A 23,721-nucleotide genomic window follows, 5' to 3' on the forward strand; every position below is an offset into this window, starting at 1 on the left:
TAACTCTATGGACTGGCAGATATTAACTAGACTTATTGTGCTGAACATTTTGTAATACATACAAATATCACTGTATACCTGAAACTAATGTTATATGTCAGTTATAGCTCAGTAAAATAAATAGATTTGTCAAAATAAATGAAAGAGCTTCCCTGGACCATAAACAGGAACAGTGTGGGAACTTTGATGACCTTACAGATGAGTTCTAGCAGATTCGCTATGAACAGAGCCATTTAATAGCTCAAAATTTTGGTCCTAAATTTAGACCACACCATCCAGAGCCAAACTTCTTGAAAGCATCACCTCTGCTCACTTACCTCTCATTTACACAACTCAGTGCAATCTGTCTTCAGCCCCGTCACTCCACTAGATGCTCTCACTGAGGTTATTCACTCCTCCTTGAAACATGCACTTCTCAGCATCTATGAAACTGCACCCACCAGGATTTCGGTTTTCCTCCCGCCTCTCTGGCTTCTTTCCAGAGTTTCTCTTCCACTACCCACCTGTTCTTAAAATCGAGTGTTCTTCAGAATTTTGTCCTGGGTCATCGTCCTCTTTTCAATACTCATTCTGCCTGCAACTTCATTTGTCAGCAAAAATGCCCGTGATGCCCGATTCTTTATTTCTCTAATCAGCTTCAGAGCCCTACATCTAACTGCCTGCTTGACATCTAAATTTGCTGTCCCCCAGCCCCTTCAGACTCCACATTGTTTTCTCACCAACCTGCTGCTCCTTCCAAGTTTTCTGAATGGAATGTTGGCACCGACCAGCCAGCTGCCCGAGCCAGTAACGTGGGCAGATTCCTTTACTCCCCCATCTCCCACCCCACCCACCTTGTCTCCAGGTCCTAATGGTTTTCTCTCCTGAATGTCCATTGAGTCCATCAGGATTACAGTGTGGCCACAGATGGGAGACCCTCTGGGTTCAAATCCCAGCTCTTCCGCTTACTAGCTCTGTCACTTTAGACAGGTTACTTCATCCTTCTGTGCTTCAGTTTCCTCATCTGCCAGACAGAGGTATAATTCCTGCCTCATAGAGTGAGCATGGAGATCGCATGAGTTCGTAAGTGTCAGTGTTGAGAACAGTTCTTAGCACCTCCGGAGGAGACTCAGTAAACAGTAGCTATGACCTCTTCCTCCTCCTCCTTCCCTCCCCTGTGGCCACCCCAGTGTGGTCACATCTTACCTGGATTATTCCAACATACCGCCCCCCATGGTCTTTCCACTTCAATTCTTACCCCACTCCCCGACTCTCCACCCAGTCTCCACACTACAGCTGAAGGAACCTTTTAAAAATGCAAATCTAATCATGCCCCGCCCCAGCTGGAACCTTCCAGGGGCTCTATGTGGCCCTTTGAATCATGACTTTCAAGGTCAAGGCCTCTCGTGAGCTGCCCTCCAGCCCTGCTATTGTTGTTCTCTCTCTCTCTCTGCTCCAGCCGCCCTCCTATTCCTCATCCACATCAGCCCCTCCTGTCCTGAAGCCCTGATACCTACTGTCCTTTCTGCCCAAGATCCTGTCTGTTCCCACTTTGGGCCTAGCTCACCCCTTGGCAACCCCAATGTCATTTCCTAAGGAAAACCTTGCCTCCCACACCATGCTCTGCCCTCCCCTGGTAACACGTCCTCAGAGGACCCCATATTTCTGCTCCATTGTGCTTATCGCCATTAGGGCTCACCTGTCAGTGTTCAAAGAGCTGGGATTTGAACCCAGAGACTCTCACGCCAGTGCGCACACTCTAATCATGATGGAGTCAAGGGATACTCAGGAGAGACAATCATCCGGAACAGCTTTTTACATGGAAGGGGCAGAAGAGGGAAGAGGAAGGAGAAAGATGCCGAGGTTATTGGCTTGAGCAGCTGGCTGGTCAGTGCTGACAGTCCCTTCAGAAAATTCCAGAGGAGGAGCAGGTTGGTGAGGAAATAATGTGGATCCTGAAGGGAATGGGGGAAAGCAATAGTCAGTGTCCATCCCCCACCCTAGGTTGTAGCAACACAAAGGCCGGGGCTGCCGCCTTGCTGAGTGCTAGTGCCTGAGCTGGAATAGGGCTGCGATCATTGCAGAGTAAGTGAGCTTAAGTCACCAGGGGCTCATAACTTTGGTCCTTGCTAACTTAACTAAGTTCTTGAGTTTACTTTTTTCTCAGGTCTGAATGACGTGTCTGCCAATCTAACTCCCCACGAATAACCAGGATAGGCTCACTGAAGCCAGCTGATGAATGTGGCTGCATTATTTATGCCTGGAACAGGAGGGCTGTAAGGCCATCAACACCCATACAAAGAGCCCTTTCATCCTGAAAGGAGCATCTGTGCCTTTCAAACAATGGAAATTAGATTAATTAGAAAATAAAAGCAATTATACTAAGATAAATCCAAATACGGCAAAGCAACGAAGGATTATATAACAATCCATTTATTTATCTTTTATATGCAGGTCGGGGATTAAGAATCATGTTGCATGAAGCAAAGGATAGGCAGAAGTTCGTCAGTGATGTTCAATATCTGCGGGACATGCAGCACAAGGTCAACTCCGAATATCAGGTAATTGCAGAAAACCAGAATTATCTTCCACCTTCACTTACAGGATTATGAGAGAGTTTTGGACACAGCATCAGTATATGATAAGCAGTGTTAGTTTTCTAGAATCCCAAACCCACACTTATTAACTATGTGATCATGAAAAGCCACTTTACCTCACTGAGTCTCAGTTTCCTCATCTGTACAATGGGGATAATTGGACCCACCTGAGAATATTGTTATGGAAATGAAATAACATTTTTCAAATATTTAGCACAGAGCTTGGCACACAACCCTTACCAACAAATGACCTCAGGGCCTAGATCTGATAAATCCACCATCAAGAAAAAAGACATGAAGGAGTTAACTGGGTGGTCCTACCATTTATAAAATAACCCTTCCGTCCTCAGTTGTCACCCTGCCAGAAGCAAGGTGGTTGGCACATTCTACAATAAGCTAACTATTTGTCACCCTAGTTACAGTGTTTACGTGCAAAAACAAAACAGACAGGGAGCCTGAGGAGTCATGATGTAATTACCCAGAGCTGGCATAGGACAATCTTGCCAGACTGGGTTGTGGGATTCTGGGAGCAGTTAGAAAGTGTCACTCAGCCCGCTGGCTGCAGGTCAGCCCCCGCGGATTGGGGAGGCATGTCCTAAGCCTCAGCTGAGGACTGAAAAGCACTCCTCTAAAGACAAGGCAGAACTGCCGCTCTCAGGGTTTTCTCCCTCTGAGCAATTTCAGATATAGCCGAACCTCCCAGGTCACCAAGGAAACCAGGCCTCACTCAGTAACCTGATTTCACCTGTATCGCACAGCTTAGCTCTGGGCCTGGAAATGGAGTCAGCAATTTCCTCCCACCACTTGTCAACTCACCTCCAAGGCTATAAACTTGAGGGAGTTTCTGTACAATAAATAAGAAGGTAAACAACCGAACGGGTCACACTGGGAGTCCCTCTACTTTTCACAAAGATGCCTCTGCCACGAGGCCCATGTTTGGAAATTCTTGTTTGAAATTGTCTCTAGAACAGGAGCATAAGAAAATCAGTCTTATTATTTGATGGTTTCCACTGAAGAAAATTACACAACTGTGTGGCTTGGAGCCACTGCGGCTTCATTTTCTAATCTCATTTGAGCTTTCAACACTGTCCTTGTTAATAAGGACACTGTCAACACTGTCCTTATAAATAACAATATTTATTAAGTGCCTACTACGTCCTGAACAAAGTCCCTTCTCTCCTGGAGTTCTTATATTCTAGGATTGAGAAACAAACTACACACACAAGTAAATTAACATGTAAGACAATATAATATATGATAAATATCATGAGGCAAATAAAACAGAAGTAATGGGGATGGGGTGATGCAACTTTACACAGGCAGGGAAGCCTCTTTGAGGAAGTAACATTTGGTCATGGAGCAGGAGGACAGCAAGTGCAAAGGCCCTGAGGCAGAAACTAACTTGGAGCACTGGACAAAAGGCCAGAGTGGCTGAAACAGTAAGCGAGGGTGTGGAAGAGGTAGATAGGGCCCGATCATGTCAAGCCTCTTAGGACAAAGTTTGATATTTGGAGTTTTTCCTTATCACAGTGAGAATTACCAAATGATTTTAAGCAGGAGAGTGGTATGATCTGATATACATTTTTTAAAGATCACTCTGGCTGCTGTGTGGGAATAGGTCTGGGAGGGGCAAGAGAAGAAGCAGAAAAACTAGAAAAGAAATCCTGATAGAAATTTAGAAGAGATCCGCATGGTAGGAGTAGGGGTGTCGAGAAGTAGCTGGTCCAGGAAATAGAAGCAGCCCAGGCTTGCTTATAGATGGGAGGGGTGGGGGAGGGAAAGAAGGAACGAAGGATGACTCACCTCAACATGTTTACTAGTCCATCCGCTCCCTCTGTGATCACAATCCAAACTTTACTTTTTAAACCTCCAATCCCTATACTTCAACAAAAACGTCTCTTCCTGTTTTACATACACGTGAAACCAAACAAAGAGCCCCAGGCCATCAGGTGGGAAGCCTCTCAACCCTTCCCCTCCCATTCCAGGCTGCACACCCATCTAACCCTCAAGTCCCGAGGGGTGAAGGACATGCTCCCTGCTGGTGCTGGGCCTGAGAACTTGGTCCACGCCCCTCTGCCTCCAAGCCCTCTCCATCTATGGACCTCTCATCTGTATCCTTGAGATTTCTCCTCTTATTAGCTCAGCCCACACACATGCTCGACTCTCTCACACTAAGAACAAAAGAACAAAGCTGTCTGTGGACCATGTGTCCTTTTCCAGCCGCAGCCCTGGCACTTTCTAGTCTCCAGATACCCCCAGACAGGCAGCCACACCCCTGTCTCCGCTTCCCTATCTCCCCCCGGTTCATTCCCTCACCTGCCGCAGCCTGGCTGTCTCCTCGCTTCCTCCTGAAACTGTTCTCACTGAGACCAGCAGAGAAATTCAATGGACACTTTTTAGTCTGTTTTCTGAAGCTTTATCTACAGTTTGACACTATTATTCTCTTCTTCTCAAAACATTCCTTCTCTGGCTTTCTGATGTCACACTCTCCTTTTTCCCTCACATTCCTCTCCCTGTCCCTCAAATGTTAATTCCCCCAGGTTTCCATCAGCCCAATTTTCCTCTAATTCACAAGGTTTCTGTGGCCCATCTCAACCCCTCCTATGTTTTCACTCACCACTCACATACTGATGATTTGTAACCCCGAGTCTTCTCAAAGTGTCAGAATCACACACACACCCGCTTGCTGGACGGTTCCATCTGGATATCGCACAGGATCCCCAAATTCAGCACGTCCATGGTTGGACTCCACATGTCCATCCCATTCCTGCATCCCCTCTCTGAAGACAGTGACCCAAGCCTTTCCTGGCTCTTTCCTTTCCCTCCGCACCCATATCCTCCCAGTTACCCAGTCCTGCCAGGTTTACCTAAAAACTTGTGAGCTGGTGCCTTCCTTTTTCATCCTTTTGCCACCAGTCTGGTTCCAGCCTCCAAAGTTTATCTTCAAGACGATCATGATTTCCTCACAACCAGTCTCCCTGCCTCCAGCCTCCCTTGCCACCTTTCAGATTGCCTTCTTGAAATGTATGTAAAATGTGCACTGACTGTGCAATTCGGTGGTTTCCCCTCACGTAGAGGCAGGTCCCAGATTCAAGAACCACAGCCAGCCCAGCCCAGTCCTCAGCTGCTGTACCAACCTCCTCTTCCCTCTTCCTCACTGTCTTGACAAAGGAGGGTGAAGACCGCAGTTTTCATTTAGGACCAAAGGGAGCCTCTGTACTCCCACAGCACTCTCTTTAAAAAACAGCTTTATTGAGGTATAATTGACATATCGTAACATTCACCTGTTTTAAGTGTAGAATTTAATGACTTTTAGGAAATTTACCAAATTTGCCATCGTCACCATCATCTGATGTTAGAACGTCCCCATTGTTCCAATACCAAAGCGTCCTTTTCACACCTCTTTTTCATTGCTTATGAAATTGCATTGAAATTGCCTTTTGTGTGACTTCCTATCCAACCGGACCACAGCTTCTGAAGGGTAGGGGTGGAGCCTTACTCTTCTATGTTGAATGGAACACCTCGTCACTGATGAAAGCCAGCATTCCTTAACTTGACTGCCAATTCTGTTTATCAGACATAGATCCAGCTGACATGTAACTGTTGCTCAAATTCAAATCCACCCTCATTGAGCATTTTCAAAACCACCAACCACAAGGTCTGCAAAAAATAAATATGGTTGTCTTTTTTTTTTTTTAACCTTTTTTATTGAAATCTAGTCAGTTTACAATGTTTTGTCAATTTCTGGTGAATAGCACAATGCTTCAGTCATACATGAATATACATATATTCATTTTCATATTCTTTTTTACCATAAACTACTGCAAGATAGTAGTTTTATAACAAATATAGTTCCCTGTGCTATACAATATAAACTTGTTTATCTATTTTACATATAAAATATGGTTGTCTTTAATATATTCTGAGCATTGTTGAATTAAATGTATAGCAAGCCACAGAAACTACTTAGACGGGAACAGTGATGAGTTACATTATCGAATCTACCCCTTGCCATGTTCCAGAAGAGGTTTAAAGCAGTGGTTTAAGAATGAATTGCATGACTTTAATGACCCCTCAATACCTTGGTCCATATACGATCTGTGTGTATATAGATAATTTGCTAAGATAGATTTTGCACTGGGTGGACATTGAAACCCTGGGCCATCAGTGAACTTGGCTGTTTGCTTGTGGAAATCCCCGCTTTCACCAGCAGCACAGTGGCATGCTTGAACACAGGGGACTCCGGGTGTGCAAATAGCATAAGACCTAATAACCAGATATGACTCCCAAATCATAGGCATTTGCCACGGACGCCTTCCTGTGCTGGACTCGCCTTTAATGACTGGCTCAAATTGAAGCCCTTAGAAACCTCCTGTATACGCTGTTCCTAAGACATCCTAAAATATGCACCAAATTAGCAGTGCCTTTACAGGTCTGTCTGTTAGCGGTAGGACAGGAGGGTTAAACCCAACTCAAGTTATTTTGCTGCTGCTCCTTTTGGTGGTTGGGTGGGACCCTTTTGAAAAAAACAAGAGAAATAAACATCTCTTTGGCATATTACATGCTATTTCAGAATCCGGTAACTAGTACATAATTATACACCATCTCAGAATTTGGCTCTGTTTCTTCAAGGGTGTTCATGCTGCATAGCTTTTTTTCCCCCCTTCTTTTGGTCAAATGTGTTTATGTAACTTGTAGCAGAATTTAGCCATTAATGTCCACTGAAAGCTAGAGAGGAAGATTGCATGTGGCATTTCAGGATGATTTTCTGTAATCTATCAAATGTGTTCAGATGGGTTTTACTTCAGGTCACTTATTCATTCTGATTCTTTCAAGTGCAGATCAAACAACTAACACAATGATATAAACGTTTTCAAAGGCCTGACGGGTGACTATATGAGAGGGCAAGGGTTTAGGGGGACCATCCACGCAGAGGGTTGAGGGAACGGAGATAATTCAACTTTTCCTCCTGTAGGAGCCGTGGGGAGGGTTCTCTGCTCACCTCTGACGTGTTTCCCTACTCTTCACAGAACAGAAAAATAAACTCACTTGAGGGGAATATCATGTGAAGCCGTTTTTACACCTCTGAAGTCTTAACCTCTTAAAAATGAGTGAACTTTAATCATGTCACCAGTGATCATTAAAACCCCAGACTCTGCATTAGGCATGTTGGATCATAAGAACAACAACAAAAGAGGAGCAACTGAAGGCAGTGGCAAGTCTGACCTCTCAAAATGCTCGCAGAGTTTTTGTAACAATAGCCTTGAAAGAGGCCACTCCTGATCAGGATGCAGAGTTGGGTCATGGTTACGCTGGTTTTAATACCAGGGTTATGAGACTGGAAATGTTCCTATGGTACATGGCTTCTTAAGGCACCAGGAGCCCAGATGGTGACTAGAAGAATGGCACTGATAATAAAAGGAACAAAAGGAACTTTGAGCATCCCTGTGGATTCAGAAATCTATAATTCTGAAGAAAAATCGGTTTACAGAGGGACCCTGAGTGACCGCGAGCAGGATCTCCTCAGCTGGCTGCCCTGGGGAACGGGCAGGCTTAGGAAACAGACCTCTACTTTGGGGGCAGAAAAATGAGGATAAACTTCAGGCTTGAACAAAAAGAGTCTTTCTTCTTCCATGACCAAGATCAGAGTCACATTGTTTGGCAAAGGCTGAGAAAAAGGAGTAAACCAAGAAATGGGATTGGAAACAATTAAATAATGATAATGATGATGATGCTGTTGATGGTAGTGGTGAAGATGATGATGAGGGTGATGGTGATGATGGTAATGATGATGAGTTTTATTGAACACTCACCACCAGCCAGTCACTCTGCTCAGCATCTTACTAACAGCACTTCATGCTCTCCCAGTAACCTTGCAGCACAGGGACATCTCTCTCTCACAAACAAGGGAAGCAAGAATCAATGGAGTTAGTCCGCTTGCCCAAGGTCATGATGCTAGAAAGTGGCAGAGCTGGGGTCTGTCATGTTTACCAGTACTGAGTTACAGTGAGTCACAAAAACCACGTCATCCCCCAGAGGCGTATATGCACATTCTGTGTTCTGCCCCCACAGTGGCAGCTTCTGCACAGAAGGCAGCCTGACTGCACATGTCGCAGGCAGAGGAGTGGACTGGGGTGGGGAGAGCAATACCAAAGCAGGACCCACGATTCTCCCCGGAAAGAAGAAATAAGAAGTCACCTGAAGCCTCCCATTTTAAGACTGCCCTCAGCCAGTTTTGTCCCATGAACAGAAACTTATTTATAGCAGTCTAGCTCCAGACACGTGAAACTGAAAGGGAAATAAAGTTCTAGAGTAAGGGGAGCCCCTGGCGATGATGAATTACTCCTCCTCCATTCCTCCTCCCCATCCTATGGATTTCACACTCCTCTGCCCCTGTCACTTCAGGACCCTCCAAGAAGAAACAACATCAGCATCAAAAACAATAAAAAGAAAGCATTCACGTTGACAAATAAGGAGATAAACAGCCCCGGGGTTTCGGGAGGTGGGTGCAGGAATGGTCAGGTTTGGGCTATTTCTAGGACTGGAGTTCTGGACTTGGTTCTGTCCCCTGTTCCTTCTCAGTGAAGCTTTAACTTCTAGAGGACTAATGTTTGATTTACATGGAAAAATTGCTTGGCTGTATCAAGATAAAAGTTAGGAAGTATCCACCTTGTCACTGGTTTGTTCTCCTGCTCCTTTCTGAGAGGAGAGATAAGGAACCAGAGGGGAAAAACTTTTTTTTTTCCAACATTGCAAACCATTCTATTCCTGCTTCTCCTCCTCCTCCCTTTTTGGTAAAGAAATATTTAAGTCGCATGCATTCTTGGAGAGAATTTTCAAAAAACACTCAGCCCACAAGAATTCTGTTCATCCCACAAAACCTGCCATGGTCCTGCGTGCAACTGCTAACATGGGCTCCTCCACTTCCAGCCCATCAGCGTTTTCTTCTCTCGCCTTTAATACAAGTCGGTTAGGATAACAGAGACATCTGCTGCTCCAGGAAACTACACTCCATGCCGGGGCTCCTCCCCAACAGGAGCTCCAATCTGAAGTCATCATAAAGGACTGGAAAAAAGAGGCTCATATTTAGTTGAACTTCACTAAACTCTACAGCTGACTCTCTTTAGGTTTACCCTGGTTTATTTTCTTATTTGGTGTCTGTTTGTTTAACTTATTTACTATAGTTACTATCCAGTATTTGGGAAGGAGAGAGGGTTCTGGTTTAAATTATTTATTAAAACATACACTGTCCAGGATTTATTAAAAATGGCTTGCTATCTACACGGCGTCATTTTTGAAAATAACAAGCGTAAGGCAGGGAGAAAACCTCACCTGGCCTGCTCTCCCTACCCAAGCAAGGTGGGGTGAAACTGCACCTTACTCTTGGGAATCCAGGATTCCACTTGCTGTGGGTACCACCTGGCCGCTGTGGATGAGCCCAGAGGTCAGTGCTTCACCAGCAATTCTGTGGTGAAGCACAGTTAACTGATTCTCAGTTCCCAATTCCAAGTGGTAAATGTTTTGTTGATATCAGGTCATTTCTACTCTTAACCTGGTAGCAGAATATTGGCTTTCCCCATGGCCGTGAAATTCTGACAAGTCCTCCTACATCAAGAAAGGAGAAACATTTTCTAACAGAGGGGAAAAGATGCGGAAGGAATCTTTCCTTTCTCAAACCCAAGCAGAAAGAGGGAGATGTCAGATCTAGTTTAGAGACAATATTGTCTCTTCACACTGCATTTCTTTGCTACAGCAGTGGGTAATCCTGCTCTGGCAGGGTAAAGATGAGTTGAGGCATTAGATCTATAGAAATACTCCAAGAAGCTTTACTATTTGGAGTATTTAAAATACCAGTTGAAACCCCCACAGCACAGAACGGGTTTGTTCAGTCCTGATACTGGAGGAGATATATTTTGGTACTAAATCTTCCTTTAATTTTGTTTAATAAAATGGAAAAAAATTTTTGGTTATTTGATTTTTTGTATTTTGCATTTGGGGGTTGATAGTTCCCTTCTCTGAAAGAAAGATGCAATTCAGCTAATATTAAGTGCTAGATACTGAGGGATTCAAAAAGTAAGGGGTGTTCTTTACCGTTAGCTTCTTGCCTATCAGTAGGAGAAAGAGACTCAAAAACAAAAGAACGAAATATGATAGGAAGAAAATTGCATAATTCAAGCCACAAGCAATTAATATGGCCCAGGGAAGAGTAGTAAGTCAGGGGAAACTACAGAGACGAGATGCCACGTGAGCCCCTTCTTAGTAGATGAGCAGGGTTTGCCAAGAGAATGTGCTGTGACAGACATTCCAGGTGGAAGGAACAGCATGTCCTGAAGCTCTCATGTATGCAAATTCTTATCCTGTTACTAGGGTGATCCAAGTGGATACAGTACAGTGGAGGTAAGGGTGAGGAGGTATCACCATAGAGGGAATGAGAACAGAATGAGAAACGAATATGGTGTATTAGGTTCTTCCTTCTTTGAGAAGGTAGTTGTTCGGTAAGTACTTGACGAACTGCCTCTTCCTAAGTTGTTTGAATTTATTAAGGCAACAACTAATATTTTTAACCTGGCATTTTGGGCAAAGGAAAGAGGGAGTGATGCCTGGGAGACTGTCTTCACTCCTGGTAAAACAGGTATTGATGATCACGTAGAGATGGACGCCAAGCATTGCATGTTACTCACAGGAGGCATTAAGCATAAAGTTATCAAAGCTAGTCGGAGACCGAGGCCAAAGAAATTCTTTTTTGGTTATTCTCCAGGCTTGTCTGAGACGACAGGAATATAGAAGAGACCCAAATGAGAAGAAACGAGACCCGTTTTGGGGACAAGAGACAAATTTTGAAAGATCCCGGTTTTCAAGTGGGTCCTCTTCCAAACAGGTACTCAGAACTCTGGGAGAGTCTTTTGCTGCGTGTGTGTGTGTGTGTGTGTGTGTGTGTGTGTGTGTGTGGTGTGTGTGGGTACTCAGAACTCTGGGAGAGTCTTTTGCTGTGTGTGTGTGGGGGGGTGGTGTGGAAAAAGACAATTCAAAAAGGAAATGTTGAAGATCTTAAAGGGCAGAGCAGGGAGAGGCAGGGGCAAGAGCCCCCATCCTGGGTACCACCTGCTCAACCTCCTCCTCCTCTGCTTTGTGACCTTCCCTCTTCACCCTGATTGGACCTCACTCTTCTTTCCTGCAGACAGTGGGCCCAATAGAGGTGGTCTCTGAGGTTCCATCCAAATCAGAAATGCTACAACTCTTTGATTTTACGAGTTGGAAACACTGGGCCTTCTAAAGCACAGCATCACACTGGATCCATACCCCTATATCTGTGCCTCCCTGATTGCCTATGTGCATATAGACATGGATAGACAGACTTACCATCTCACCCATTGCATTGCTTAGTCTAGTTTTTATTTTAAATAGAGTAAAATGTAGTAATAACTGCATCATTTAATAACTAGGAATTGTTCGATTATTTTTGTCTGGATGATAAGAATAAATAATAGGATCAATATGATCACAATGTGAAAATGATGCTAGTAGTAGTAGTTACCATTATTTGAGTGATTACAATGTTCCAGTGCCGTGCTAAGTGCTTTTATACATGTTAGCTTTTTCGATTCTCATAAATCTCTGTATAATTTGCCTCATTTTACAGATGAGAAAACTGAGCCTTAGAAAATTTAAGAAACTTTACCTAAGACTTCACAGCCAGTATGTGGTAGGAATTCCCTTCCAGGCAGTCTGACCGCTGAGAGTGTGTTTGGAGCCACTGAGCTACATGATCATATTTCATGTTTAAGATCTTATCTGGGCAAGGGTTTTACTTATCCTGTGTAAGCACTAAATACCGCAAGCGGCCCTCAACACTGGTTGTTAGTACGGCGAATTGATTTAAGATGAGTAATATGCCTTTTATGAATTCTTATTTAATATTTCATGCCTGAAATATGCTCTAGAGGACAGACTCTCTTTTCTATCAGTGGTGTGGGTCCCAGAGATAGATCCTGGATACCCGATATCAATCAAGCTCTTGTTGGGATTTCTTCTTTAATCTAAGATGTTCACATTGTGGTTGTTTAATGTTCAAAGGACACCTTAAAAACCTCAGTGACTGATGTTTATAGACGTAGACGTATCCCTGGGAAAGACCTACACTCCCTATTAAGGAAACATGAAATCACACAGTAAAATATTCCACCCAGAGTCTGAAGGTGAAAGAGACTCTCTCACAATACCGGAAGCACTGAAAAAACACGTTGCCTGCATCTCTTCCTGTTAGTCAAGGACTCAACATAATGCCTACTGCTGATTGAACTTAGGGAGTGAGATTAATCCAAAAATTAAATCTAGTTTGCCTAGAACAGCACATTTTTAGCATTAAGATAAATTCCCGCTGTTTTGCACTTAGAAACAAAAACCAAGGACGGATTGTTTTAAATGTAGTGTAATTTAAGTCAAACAGTAGCATGTAGCACTCTTTTGAGACTGGAAATACCAAACAAGCAGGCAGCTGGGTTCTTCTAGCCTCATGCAAAGACTCACGTGCAGACTCTCGGTCATTCTGTACAGCAACACTCGTGCATCTGGGGTATTCTAGGACCTGATGTTTCATGCTCCTCTCCACAAACTTTGTCTGGGGGACAAGCCAGCAACAGATTCCTGTCATTTCCTTCTTCATGCTCTAAAAATTATTCATTCTTTAAATCTTCACTGCAAAACGCTCAGACCACATCTGAGAAAGGACACAGCTGTGCATATAAAAGTAATTATGAAATAAAGATAAAAATATGTGGTAAAATGCATAAGACTGGCAATTTCTATAGCCCAAGGACAGGATTTTTCATGTTTGCTGTATGTCACTGAACCTCAGTATGTCAGAGAACTTGAGACAACTTTCCTTCATACTCTCAACTTTTTCCATATGATGATTTCACCCGGGTTTGGGTATTGATTGTACAAGTGCCTTCAAGGTTGCACCTTCTCCATCAAGAAGAGCGACAAAATCAAAATTTTCCATAGCGAAATTCACCTCTGCTTCGCTCCCTGTATTAAAGATATTCTTGAGGAGATACTGGAGGGTTTGCCTCTGGATACAAAAAAGCAGGAAGGGCCAGGGGAGGGGAGATGTCACTGACCGCGTCCCTCTCAACAGCCCTCTGGCACGTGTGCTTATAATGCCAATCCCTCCTCACCCAGCCCTTCGACTCTTGCTTGGTACCAATGAAGCCAGAGAACCCTTAAGAGATGCCAGCCAGATCCCAGAAATCTTCATCTCCCAGGATCATGGGTTGGTTTGACGATTTCCCCTCCCAGGTTTGGACCCCTACCCAAATTTCTATGGAAATCTAGTTGTCTTTAAACCTTCATAGTCTGGGCCTGCCCTGCTATATCTCGAATCCTGAGGGAATGCAGAACTTATCAAACCTCTTTCTGCAGGGTCTTGCACACCAGGGAGATACAGGAGCTAAGATAAGAATGCTGGCCTCTCCCAAAGGAAAACCCAAGCCAGACAGATCCAATTTCCAGAGCTTAGTGTATTGAATGTCGCATCAGGCACTAGGGCTGCAAAAGGTCTTCAGTCAATCGGAAAGGGGCAGGAGAAAGACACAGCTCAGTGAGACGGTGTAAACCCAACCTAAGCCCTCTTCCCTAGGGGAATGCTCCCCTGAGTCACTTCCTTTCAGAGATGCTGGAGCTGAAAACTCTAAGGAACATTTTCTTCTGATTTGAGGAGGCAAGTGCATTCTCTGATTGAGTGGGTGCTGTGAGAGTGGATTGCTTCATCCATGGAAATTTTCCACTGTACAATCACAAGGTGAAGCGCGCCACCAAGTTTTGACATTTGTATTGCAATTTCCATCACTTGTTCGTTCCTTACCCCAGGCTCAAGACTGTCACAATTCTGATGGGCCTGGAATAAGCGAGGCATTTACCATCAGGCAATAGAGCCAGTATCAAGCTATCATTTCCAGACACCCACCAGAGAAGGGCAATCCCCAAATGCACAGTTAACCTGGCAGCCAACCTCCTCACTTCGACCGGTGGCTTTAACCCCTGGTTATGCAGAGATTGTGTTAAATCTAAATCCAAGATAGAGCGATTGCTATCAAGCCTGTGCTGAGGTCTTCTCTAAAGTGGCACCTCCTGAATACATTTAAGTTAGCTGTGTGACACAGCACCAAGAACACTTATTGTCAAGGGCCAGCTCTGTCCCTCATTACAGTGTGAATTCAGGCAAAGCACTTTACTTCTAAGTACTTCAATTTCCCATCAAGGAGATCCTGATTATTATGCTTACCTCATAGGATCATTGTGAGAATGAGTGAGACTCTTTAAGTGTCATACTAACATCAGGGTCATTATAAATTGCCTTGGTGTCTAGCTCTTCTTGCAAATGATGCTCCAAAAGTTATCAATGGAGGAGCAGGTCCTTAGGTTTCTGGAATACCTTTTCACCTCAGCCCAGTGCCAGGCCACATTTCTAAAAGCCAACCTAATTTGCAGCTTAATTTTAGACCCTTTTCAAAGTTACATACTGCCTTGTGGATTGTTGAATCAGATTAGAATTTAACAGGGAAATAAACAGCAGCTCCAGAGAACCAATGGGATATTGGATGATTTAGTAGATTAAAAAGCAAAGCAGTCTCTCAGGATGAACAGGAAACAGTGTCCCCGGGACACTGTTGGCCCAGAGGAGCCTGCAGTGATAACACAGGCACCAGGATATTTTGCCCTATGAAGACTTCACGGAGGAGGATCAGGAGTCCCAATTTCCCCGCAGAAAATTATGAAACTGATCAGCCCAGGACTTGGAGGGCAGCAACCTTTAGTGAAGAAAGTCATCATGATTACCATATGATCCAGCAATCCCGCTCCAGGACATAAACCTGGCTAAAATGAAAACATTAATTCGAAAAGATACATGCCCCCAGTGTTCACAGCAGCACTATTTACAATAGCCAAGACATGGAAGAAGCCTAAGTGTCCATCAGCAGATGACTGGATAAAGAAGTTGTGGAAAAAAAAAATATATATTTGTATATATATAAAACTCAGCCATAAAAAAGAATGAAATAATTCCATTTGCAGCAACATGGATGGACTTCAAGATTATCATACCAAGCAAAGTAAATCAGAAAAAGATAAATATCATATGATATCACTTATATGTGAAATTTTTAAAAATGATACAAATGAACTTATTTACAAAACAGAAACAGACTTACAGACATAGAAAACAAACTTATGGTTACCAAAGAGGAACAGGGGGAGGGATAAATTAGGAATTTGTGATTAACAGATACACACTGCTATATATAAAATAGATAAACAACAAGGACCTACTGTATAGCACAGGGAACTATATTCATTATATCTTGTAGTAAACTATAATGGAAAAGAATCTGAAAAAGAATATATGTATATGTATAACTGAAGCACTTGTCTGTACACCTGAAACTAACACAACATTGTAAATAACGATACTTCAATTTAAAAAAAAGTCATCATGGGCCCTTCTTGTCTTCCAAGATCTTGCATCCTTGCTGGATAGGACACTGTTCCAAAAGCACAAATCTCAAGGACTGAGGACATGCTGTCACTGCATTTACTTTATTAGCAAAGAAAGTGGAGACCAGCTCTCAGTTTTTCAAGAGCCCCGTTTGCTAACAGGAATAGGATTATCGTCCTTTCACCATCAGCAACAGAGCAGCTAAATGTTTAGATTCCAGGTCACAAGGACCCAACGTTACATTGGAAGGAGGCAGTTAACCTGACACCAGCAGCAGCTGGCTCTGCCCCAGGTCTGGCTCAGCAGGATGTTTACATCGGTGAGATCACCTGAATCTCCCAGAAAGCAAAGTAAGCTTAAATGCGAAGGCGGTTACCCAACAGAAACATTTTAATTGTTTTGCTTGGGATCATCCATGCAAACTTGGGAGGTTAAAATGAAAAAGAAATCCTCTTCAAGTGATCCGCGGTGGCTTAAAAAGTCAGAATATGCATTCATAGGTGAGGGCAGCCAAAGCCTAAAACCATGCTGTCCAGTACAGTGGCCACTCGCCACGTGGGACTATGTAACTTTAAATTAATTAAAACAAAATTTGAAATGCAGTTCCATGCTCAGTAGCCACATGTGGTCCGTGGCTGCCACACTGGCCAATACAGATATAGGACATGTCCATCACTGCAGAAAGTTCTGTGGGACAACACTGCTCCAGGTAATAGTCACATCCAAAAATCAAAACAAGACCCCATGGACCAGGAAGGGGTTTTGGTTCCCAGAAACTGGCCCTGCATAATCCACACTACAATGCTTTGCATATGGAGCTCCTTGCAAATGTTAGCTCTCCGGTGATGATTCAGCTGTCCGTGAAGGCTGGCTGGATTTGCATTTTGTGTTCTCCTCTGACCTGGATATATTTGCATGCCTCCTTTCATTACCTGTCTGTTCAGCCTATCCTGCCTGTGAAACCTTCAGCTTCTACTCTTTCAAACGTATCTTAGGGTGTTGTTCTCCCATTAATCTGTCAATGTCAACCTACCAACACCCTTGATGGTATCACGAAAGCAGCCTCAGCCTAGCAAACGGCATACGCGTTCCATGACTCACGCTTTTAATTTTCTCTAACTTCTCCTTGTCCGTTGTCAGATTCCCCGCGGGTCGGGCCTCACATCGTCCTGGCCCCAGGCCCCTGTGCAGCTGAGGCAGGTCACACACGCACCCACTGCTTCTGGCTGCCAAAGGCCCCGCCCTGGGAAGCTGTGAGTCAGCTTTAACACCTGGCGTGGTGTTTGTCACCGACGCCCCCTTGACTCTAGCGCAGATTCTGCACCCTCGAGGTGCACCTGAGTAATAACTCAGCTCTGCACACGGCCTCTCAAGCCCAAAAGGCACTTCACGGAGACGGAATGTGCAGCCTACGGTTTCTTGAGTTCTCATCGGTGGGAATTTTTGTTCGAGCTTGTTTTCCGTTTTGGCTGTCCATCTGTTCACCAGGGCGTGTCCCTCAAGCCCTTGAGACTCAGGATGCTGAATGCATCACCTTCTCCCCTCAAATGGGTTCCTCCCCCTGAGCTGCTTTCTGCCCAGGCCAGAATTCTGGAGATTCTTAGACTCCTCCCCCCGCTCCTTCTCACACTTCACAGCCATCAGACGCCAAAGCCGAACTGTCTCATCTCTTCTCTCAATCTGTCCACCAGCACCTCCCTTTGCAGGGCCTTGTCTTTTTTAATTGCCTGGATTATTGTAAGAGTCATTTCCCTGGTCGTTTTGCCGTCATCTCGTCCCTTCCAGCCAGTCTCCCAGGCAGCAATAAGAGTGATCCCTCTGTATAACACAGATAAACAATAAAGTCCTACTATATAACACAGGGAGCCATATTCAATACCTTATCATGGCCTATAATGAAAAAGAATATGAAAAGAAATATATACCTGTGTATAAACTGAATCACTATGCTCCACACCAGAAACTAACACATTATAAATTAACTATTTTTTTTAAAGTGATCCTTCTAGAAGCAAATTGGATCGTGTCATTATTCTATTAAAAGTCCTTTAGTGGTTCCCCAGTCTCCGGGATCAAGTTCAAGCACTTGAGCAAAGTGTTTGATGGCCTTGATGGCCCTCAAGGCCCTTAATGGCCTGACCGTCAACTCTGAGGTCACTTCCTCTAGGAAAAGTGTCCAGAGCTGCTCCTGGGGGGGTCAGGTGACTTTGCTCTGTCCCTCCTTTGTATCCCCATAATGCGGTCTGGGCTCAAGTCCACCTTGGGGTACACCTTCCTGTCGGGCTCCTCCTTAGGCTGGGAGCAGGCACTGTTTATTGTTGCTGCCAGCACCCACCTCACAATGGGAGCTTCATGAACATCTGGCGGCTGACAGTCACCAGAATGTTTTAGGAATGTGCACCCACATTGAGGTTGTAGCGACAGACACCCAGCAGCCAGAGCGGGACTCCTCACCTGAGCGAGAGGAGAAGGCAGGTACTGTTACTCACAGTGAACACTCTGTGACCTGGCCTGAGATCATTGGGAGGAGTGTGGTTTGGTGAGGCCGCCAGTGTGCAATGGCTAGTTTGGGCTTGAAGATTGAAACTGCAAGCCACCATCTGGAAGCCTCCTTACTGGTGGTGACCAAAGTAACCAGAATTTCCTAGCCTACCGCTCCCCAAAGGGACAGGTGGCTGCTTTAAAGCTCCAGGTTAGTGCCTTTTGTCAGGTAGGAAAGAACACAGAGACAGAAGCAGCTCTCCGTGGACAAAGGAAACTCAGAACAGTCCCAGGTGACCCAGGACTCACTAGTACTTTATAGGAGGTCATCGTACTGTGGCTGAATACAGACACAGTCCCACCAGACGACCCACTAGACTGAATGGAAGATTTCCTCTGTGATCAGATCACGGAGTCTGGAATAGCTCGTGTGCAGACCCCTCTGCGGGCAAACCAGGGTACCAGAGGCCTGTAGCAGCAGTAATGCCACAAACAAATAATAACTGTGTCTGGGCAAAGCCAGCAGTGCTTCCATTCCCCTTCGTTTCTGTGCTTTGCTGGAGTTCCACCAGGTGATTTTAAAATAGGGCCAGAATGTGGTCCTGCCTTTTCAACAGATAAGCAAGACTGCCTAGAGTCAATCCTTCCACAGGGTGATTCTGCCACACGGCCGGGCAAGACAAACACCATTGTTATCCCAGCTCAGTGAAATCATGGGTGCTGAGAATTGGTGGCCTCTGAACCAAAGAGTTCCCCGTGTTAATTGGACTCAGCAGCTCAGAAATTGCATGAGAGAAGATGATAATAAACTGGCTTTTTTCACATTTAATGTGGCGCTATGTATTTCAGTTTACGACATATTATTAAAATTCCTTACTTTTAAAAAATAGTTCTAATTGCTTTTTAAAATAAAAAACTTGTTAAAAACCAATTAAAATTCAGATATCAAAAATTAGTATTTTCTTCATTAGCAAGACATGACTCTTCAGTGCCTACCTGCATTAAACATAATTTATAAATACAGCATTTCATCCTAAAACCTTTTGTTTTGTCGATAACAACAATTGCTTTGTTTGTTAAGGAATTATGTAAGTCACTGGTGTCCAAGACGTTGTTCGATCAGGTGGTGTGGGGATATAGCCATGAATAAGCCGTGCCCCCGCCCCGCCCTCAGGGAGTTCCCAATGAAATAAGATGTTACACAGATGCCTGCGGTTCAAGACAGTATCTGATGAGTGGCATAAGAAGACTGGGTAAACCTGGGAAAACTTCATAGAGATGCAGATGTTCAGCGGGATCTGAAAACATGGGCAGGAAGTGGGGGTGGGGAGCCGAGGTGGGGCAGACATTACAGGTGGAAGGAATAGCCTAAGTCAAGGAGAGATGGGCACATTTGGGAACAGGTGAGCCACCCAGTCTTCCGGCAGCACAGGAAATGTGCATCAGAGCTCCCCTCCCTGGGGGCTGAGTCCCTATCCCTCCCGCACCCCTTCCCCAGGATCAGAAGGCAGGAGGGTGCCCTTCCTGCTCCCTCATGCTGCTCTCAGACCATTGCTCCCCAGGCTCTGTTGGAAACACCGTCCACTGAGGCTGGTGCTGTTTTATTTCATCAACCCTCCCTAGCACCACCCCTGCTGTCTCCTGGCCACTCTCCTTTATTCAGTGAAGAATCTGTCCACCCCACCTCCTGATCTCCAGCCACAATCCCAAATGACTTCAGCATCCACCTGGATGACCCAGCCACACCTTGGCTTCTCAGCTCCCGAGGCATCTTAAGTGCCCCGCTACATCCCGCTCTGCATGCCCCACAAGGGCACAGCTGAGACTGCATCATCGACCGAAAGGTCTCCATCTCCAAAATCTGCTGATCGCCACCAGCCTTCCTCTTCTACCATGACATTTCTTCCTCCTCTCAGGGACCTCTGGTCCTCCCCCTTTGCCTTCTCATTGTCTCCTCTGAACCGACTTTCCCTTCCCAAGCAGCCTAGGTTCTGTGCTTGATCTTAATCAAAAGGGAAGTTTTTGGCTTTTCCACACTGCTCTGGTGAAATCCTGCCCATCCACCATCCATCTCTGGCCCTGAACCCACGCCACCAGTGACTGCTGGAGAAAAAGCACCCACCTTTGAAAAATGGTGTCCCTGGAAGGTCACAGCCACCAACCTCCTAGTTTCTTTGGTCAACTCTCTCTTCCACTTCAAGCCTCCTTCCCTCTCCCCAGTCTTCAGTCCCTCCTGTCTTCCACCCCAAACCATAGTGGTCCTCAGATGGATGCTTCCTCAGCTCCCTGCTGTCCAACCCACCCACCCGCTTCCTCCTGCACCACCCTCCTCTCACTCCCACGCAGTTCCCAACCTGGCCCCCTGCACTCAGGACCCCACCTCCTCACTCTCCTCAGGACCCTTACTCCATCCATCATATCCATCATCCCTTCTGCTCCTGCATCTCCAGCTCTGGACCAGAGCCTTCCCAACAGCATTTAATCGTGATCGAGGTATCCCATAAAAAACTTCAAGAAAGCAACAGAACAGCCCTTCCTTGATTCCCACATCCCCTCCACATACTTCTCCTTCACAGCCAAAGTTCTCAAAAGAATTATTTACGCTGACTGATTCCACTTCCCCACCTCCTCCTCTCTCCTCAACCCACTCCAATCTGGCTTCCCCACACATCCTTCCGCAGAAATGGCTCTTTGCCAGATGACTTCCATGTCTCTGATGCAGGAGGGTCTCTCTCAGTCCTCAGCTTGCCCGCTGACTCGGCAGCTTTGTCTCACCTGGTTGCTGGATCCTCCTCGAAACAACACGTCCACTATGAAGCCACATTTTCCTGGCTCCCTCCGCACTCCCTGGAGGCAGCTTCTCCTCCTCCTCCTCCATCCTTGGGCGGCGTCCTGGGATCCTTCCAGGCTGGTTCTCTTCTCCCTCTCTCCTGAGGAGGGTTCATCCTGGTTTTGAATCACAGACCTCTTAGGCAGTAACGGTGACCTCCCTACGTCCTCTTCTTGGAATAGTATTTTCAAATGCATAAAATAAGATGCATAGGATTTCAAAGGAAATCACTTTTACTGAAATAGTCATCAAAGTATTTTCAGAGATCTGTGACTCAGTAATGTACGTGCTGCTTTATTAACACATTAAATAGCAAGTGATGGGCATAAAGGGTATTTTGAGACATCTGCAACAAATTTAATGAAATGTGAAAATATCTGTGATTTCCATGGGTGACAAATCATAGGTACTGCTAATACTGCTGTGGTTTGTTGCCTGCATTTATAAATGAAATGAAGGATATGGTTAGACTTCAGCGAGAAGTTAGTGGAAGTAGAGATATAATTTTTTTTTCCCCATCCACATTCATGGTCCACCCCAAGAAGCCCTGCTCTGTCCATTGTCCTCAGGCTATCTGCCTAAGATGTTACCCGCCAATGACTCCCAAATCCCCATTTCCAACCCAAGCTCGCTTTTGCTCTCCAGATCTAAATAATGAATGGTTTCCTCAATAATGTCTACTCGGATGTCTCAAACTCAACAGGCACAGAGCTAAAGCTCCCAGCCTGGCCCCTTGCTTGTCCTTTTGTTTAGCAACATCCAAATCTGAGGTTTTCCTCCTCTCTATCATATTCACCTCGTCACCACATCCCAGCCACGTCCTTATCCTTTTAATCCATCTGTGTGTTCGCCTCTGCTGTCACCTAGTCAAGATACCGCAGAGGCCTCCTCACAAGTCTTCACACTTTCACTCCTGCCCCAAAGCCCGCTTTCCACACTGCAGGTGGAGTGATGTGCTCAAAGACTCAAGTCGAGAGCAAACCTGAATGACCCAATCCCCATTTTTGGTACAAGCTGAGCATCAAAAAATGTGATGAGATAACTGAATAAAATATATCCTTGAGACCATAGTGATGATGATGATGATAAACTAACAAAGAAAGAAGAAGGCAGGATAGGAAAGTTCTTTAGAGAAGGCCAGCTACTAATTGTAGGAAAAAAAGACAGAATTAGACAAACTGTTGTTTTGCTGCCCCAATGGAATTATCAATTCAAACAAAGCACACCAAAAGATGCTAAAATCATGGGGTAGAACATGTAATCAATAGGCCACTTTGTGTCAAAGAATCATCCCACATATTACTTGCTAATTACAAAAGGGGAAAATGTATTTTCACATTGGAGAATCTGGCCATCGCCACCATAGCCTATGGACCAAGCACCATTGTCAGGCACTGACGTGATGTTATAGAGAGAGATAACACATCACCTATAGAATATTCCTACCCAAAATGATTAACCTGAAGCTTATTATAAAGAAGCCATCAAATTCAGAACATATGACCTGCTAAGAGGGTGGGTCTCTTCCAAACAGTGAAAGTCATGAAAAGGCAAAAAGGGCAGAGAACTAAAGAGACATAATAACTGCATGCAATATGTGTATCTTGATTGGATCATAGATCGAAACAAACAGCTAAAAAGACATTTTTGCTTGTATTGTTTGTTTTTTGAGGGGGAGTAATTAGGTTTCCTCATTGATTTCGGCTTGGAGGAGGTACCGGGAATTGAACCCTTGACCTCTTGCGTGTTGAGCATGCGCTCTACCACTTGAGCTATGCCCTTCCCCCTAAAAAGACATTTTTGGAACAGTTTGAATATGCTCTACATATCAGATAATGTTATGGACACATTAAATTCTCTTGGGAAAGATAATAGTATTGTGGCTTTGTAGGAGAATGTCTATTTTGATAGGAGATGCATGTCAAAGAATTTAGAGGTAATTATCATGAAGTCTGGTCACTTTGAAATTGTTCAGAAAAAGAATATATATAGCAAAGAGAGATAGCAAATTGGCAAGGTAAAGGGTAACGGATGTTATTTGTACTGTTCTTTCATCTTCTCTGTAGATTTGAATTTTTTTCAAAAAAAAGTTTTTAAAAAATGAAGTTGAAAAAATTGTAGAAAGGTATCTATTGATGCAAGGTATTGTTAAGCAACAACATGTGTATATGGTACAATTCTATTTTTGTAAAAAAAAAAAAAACCAATATTGAGACAGATGCATAGACATATGTACTAGGGTAATGTAAGTTGCTATAACAAAGGGGCCAAAAATGTGATGACTCAATCAAGATACAAGTTTATTTCTTACACCTGTGACGGCCCAGGTGGGCTGAACC

At 44.5% G+C, this 23,721-nt stretch overlaps 1 protein-coding gene and 1 long non-coding RNA gene across 4 annotated transcripts in view; one reads left to right on the top strand and one right to left on the bottom strand.

The window, feature by feature from the left end:
• LOC105090420 (uncharacterized) overlaps positions 1 to 23,721 on the bottom strand; it is a 148,459-nt gene that overhangs the window by 79,420 nt on the left and 45,318 nt on the right. The window lies entirely within an intron of this gene.
• The window catches only part of MARCHF10 (membrane associated ring-CH-type finger 10), an 88,738-nt gene that overhangs the window by 15,657 nt on the left and 49,360 nt on the right, over positions 1 to 23,721 (top strand). For all 3 annotated transcript variants that reach the window (XM_031468845.2, XM_031468846.2, XM_031468847.2), the window contains exons 2-3: positions 2,434 to 2,540; positions 11,335 to 11,454. In XM_031468845.2, the coding sequence (XP_031324705.2) occupies positions 2,451 to 2,540; positions 11,335 to 11,454 (210 nt within the window). In that variant the 5' untranslated portion in view covers positions 2,434 to 2,450. The remainder of the gene's footprint in view (positions 1 to 2,433; positions 2,541 to 11,334; positions 11,455 to 23,721) is intronic.

The sequence above is a fragment of the Camelus dromedarius genome, chromosome 16 (genome assembly GCF_036321535.1).
Source record: "Camelus dromedarius isolate mCamDro1 chromosome 16, mCamDro1.pat, whole genome shotgun sequence".
Taxonomy (NCBI): domain Eukaryota; kingdom Metazoa; phylum Chordata; class Mammalia; order Artiodactyla; family Camelidae; genus Camelus; species Camelus dromedarius.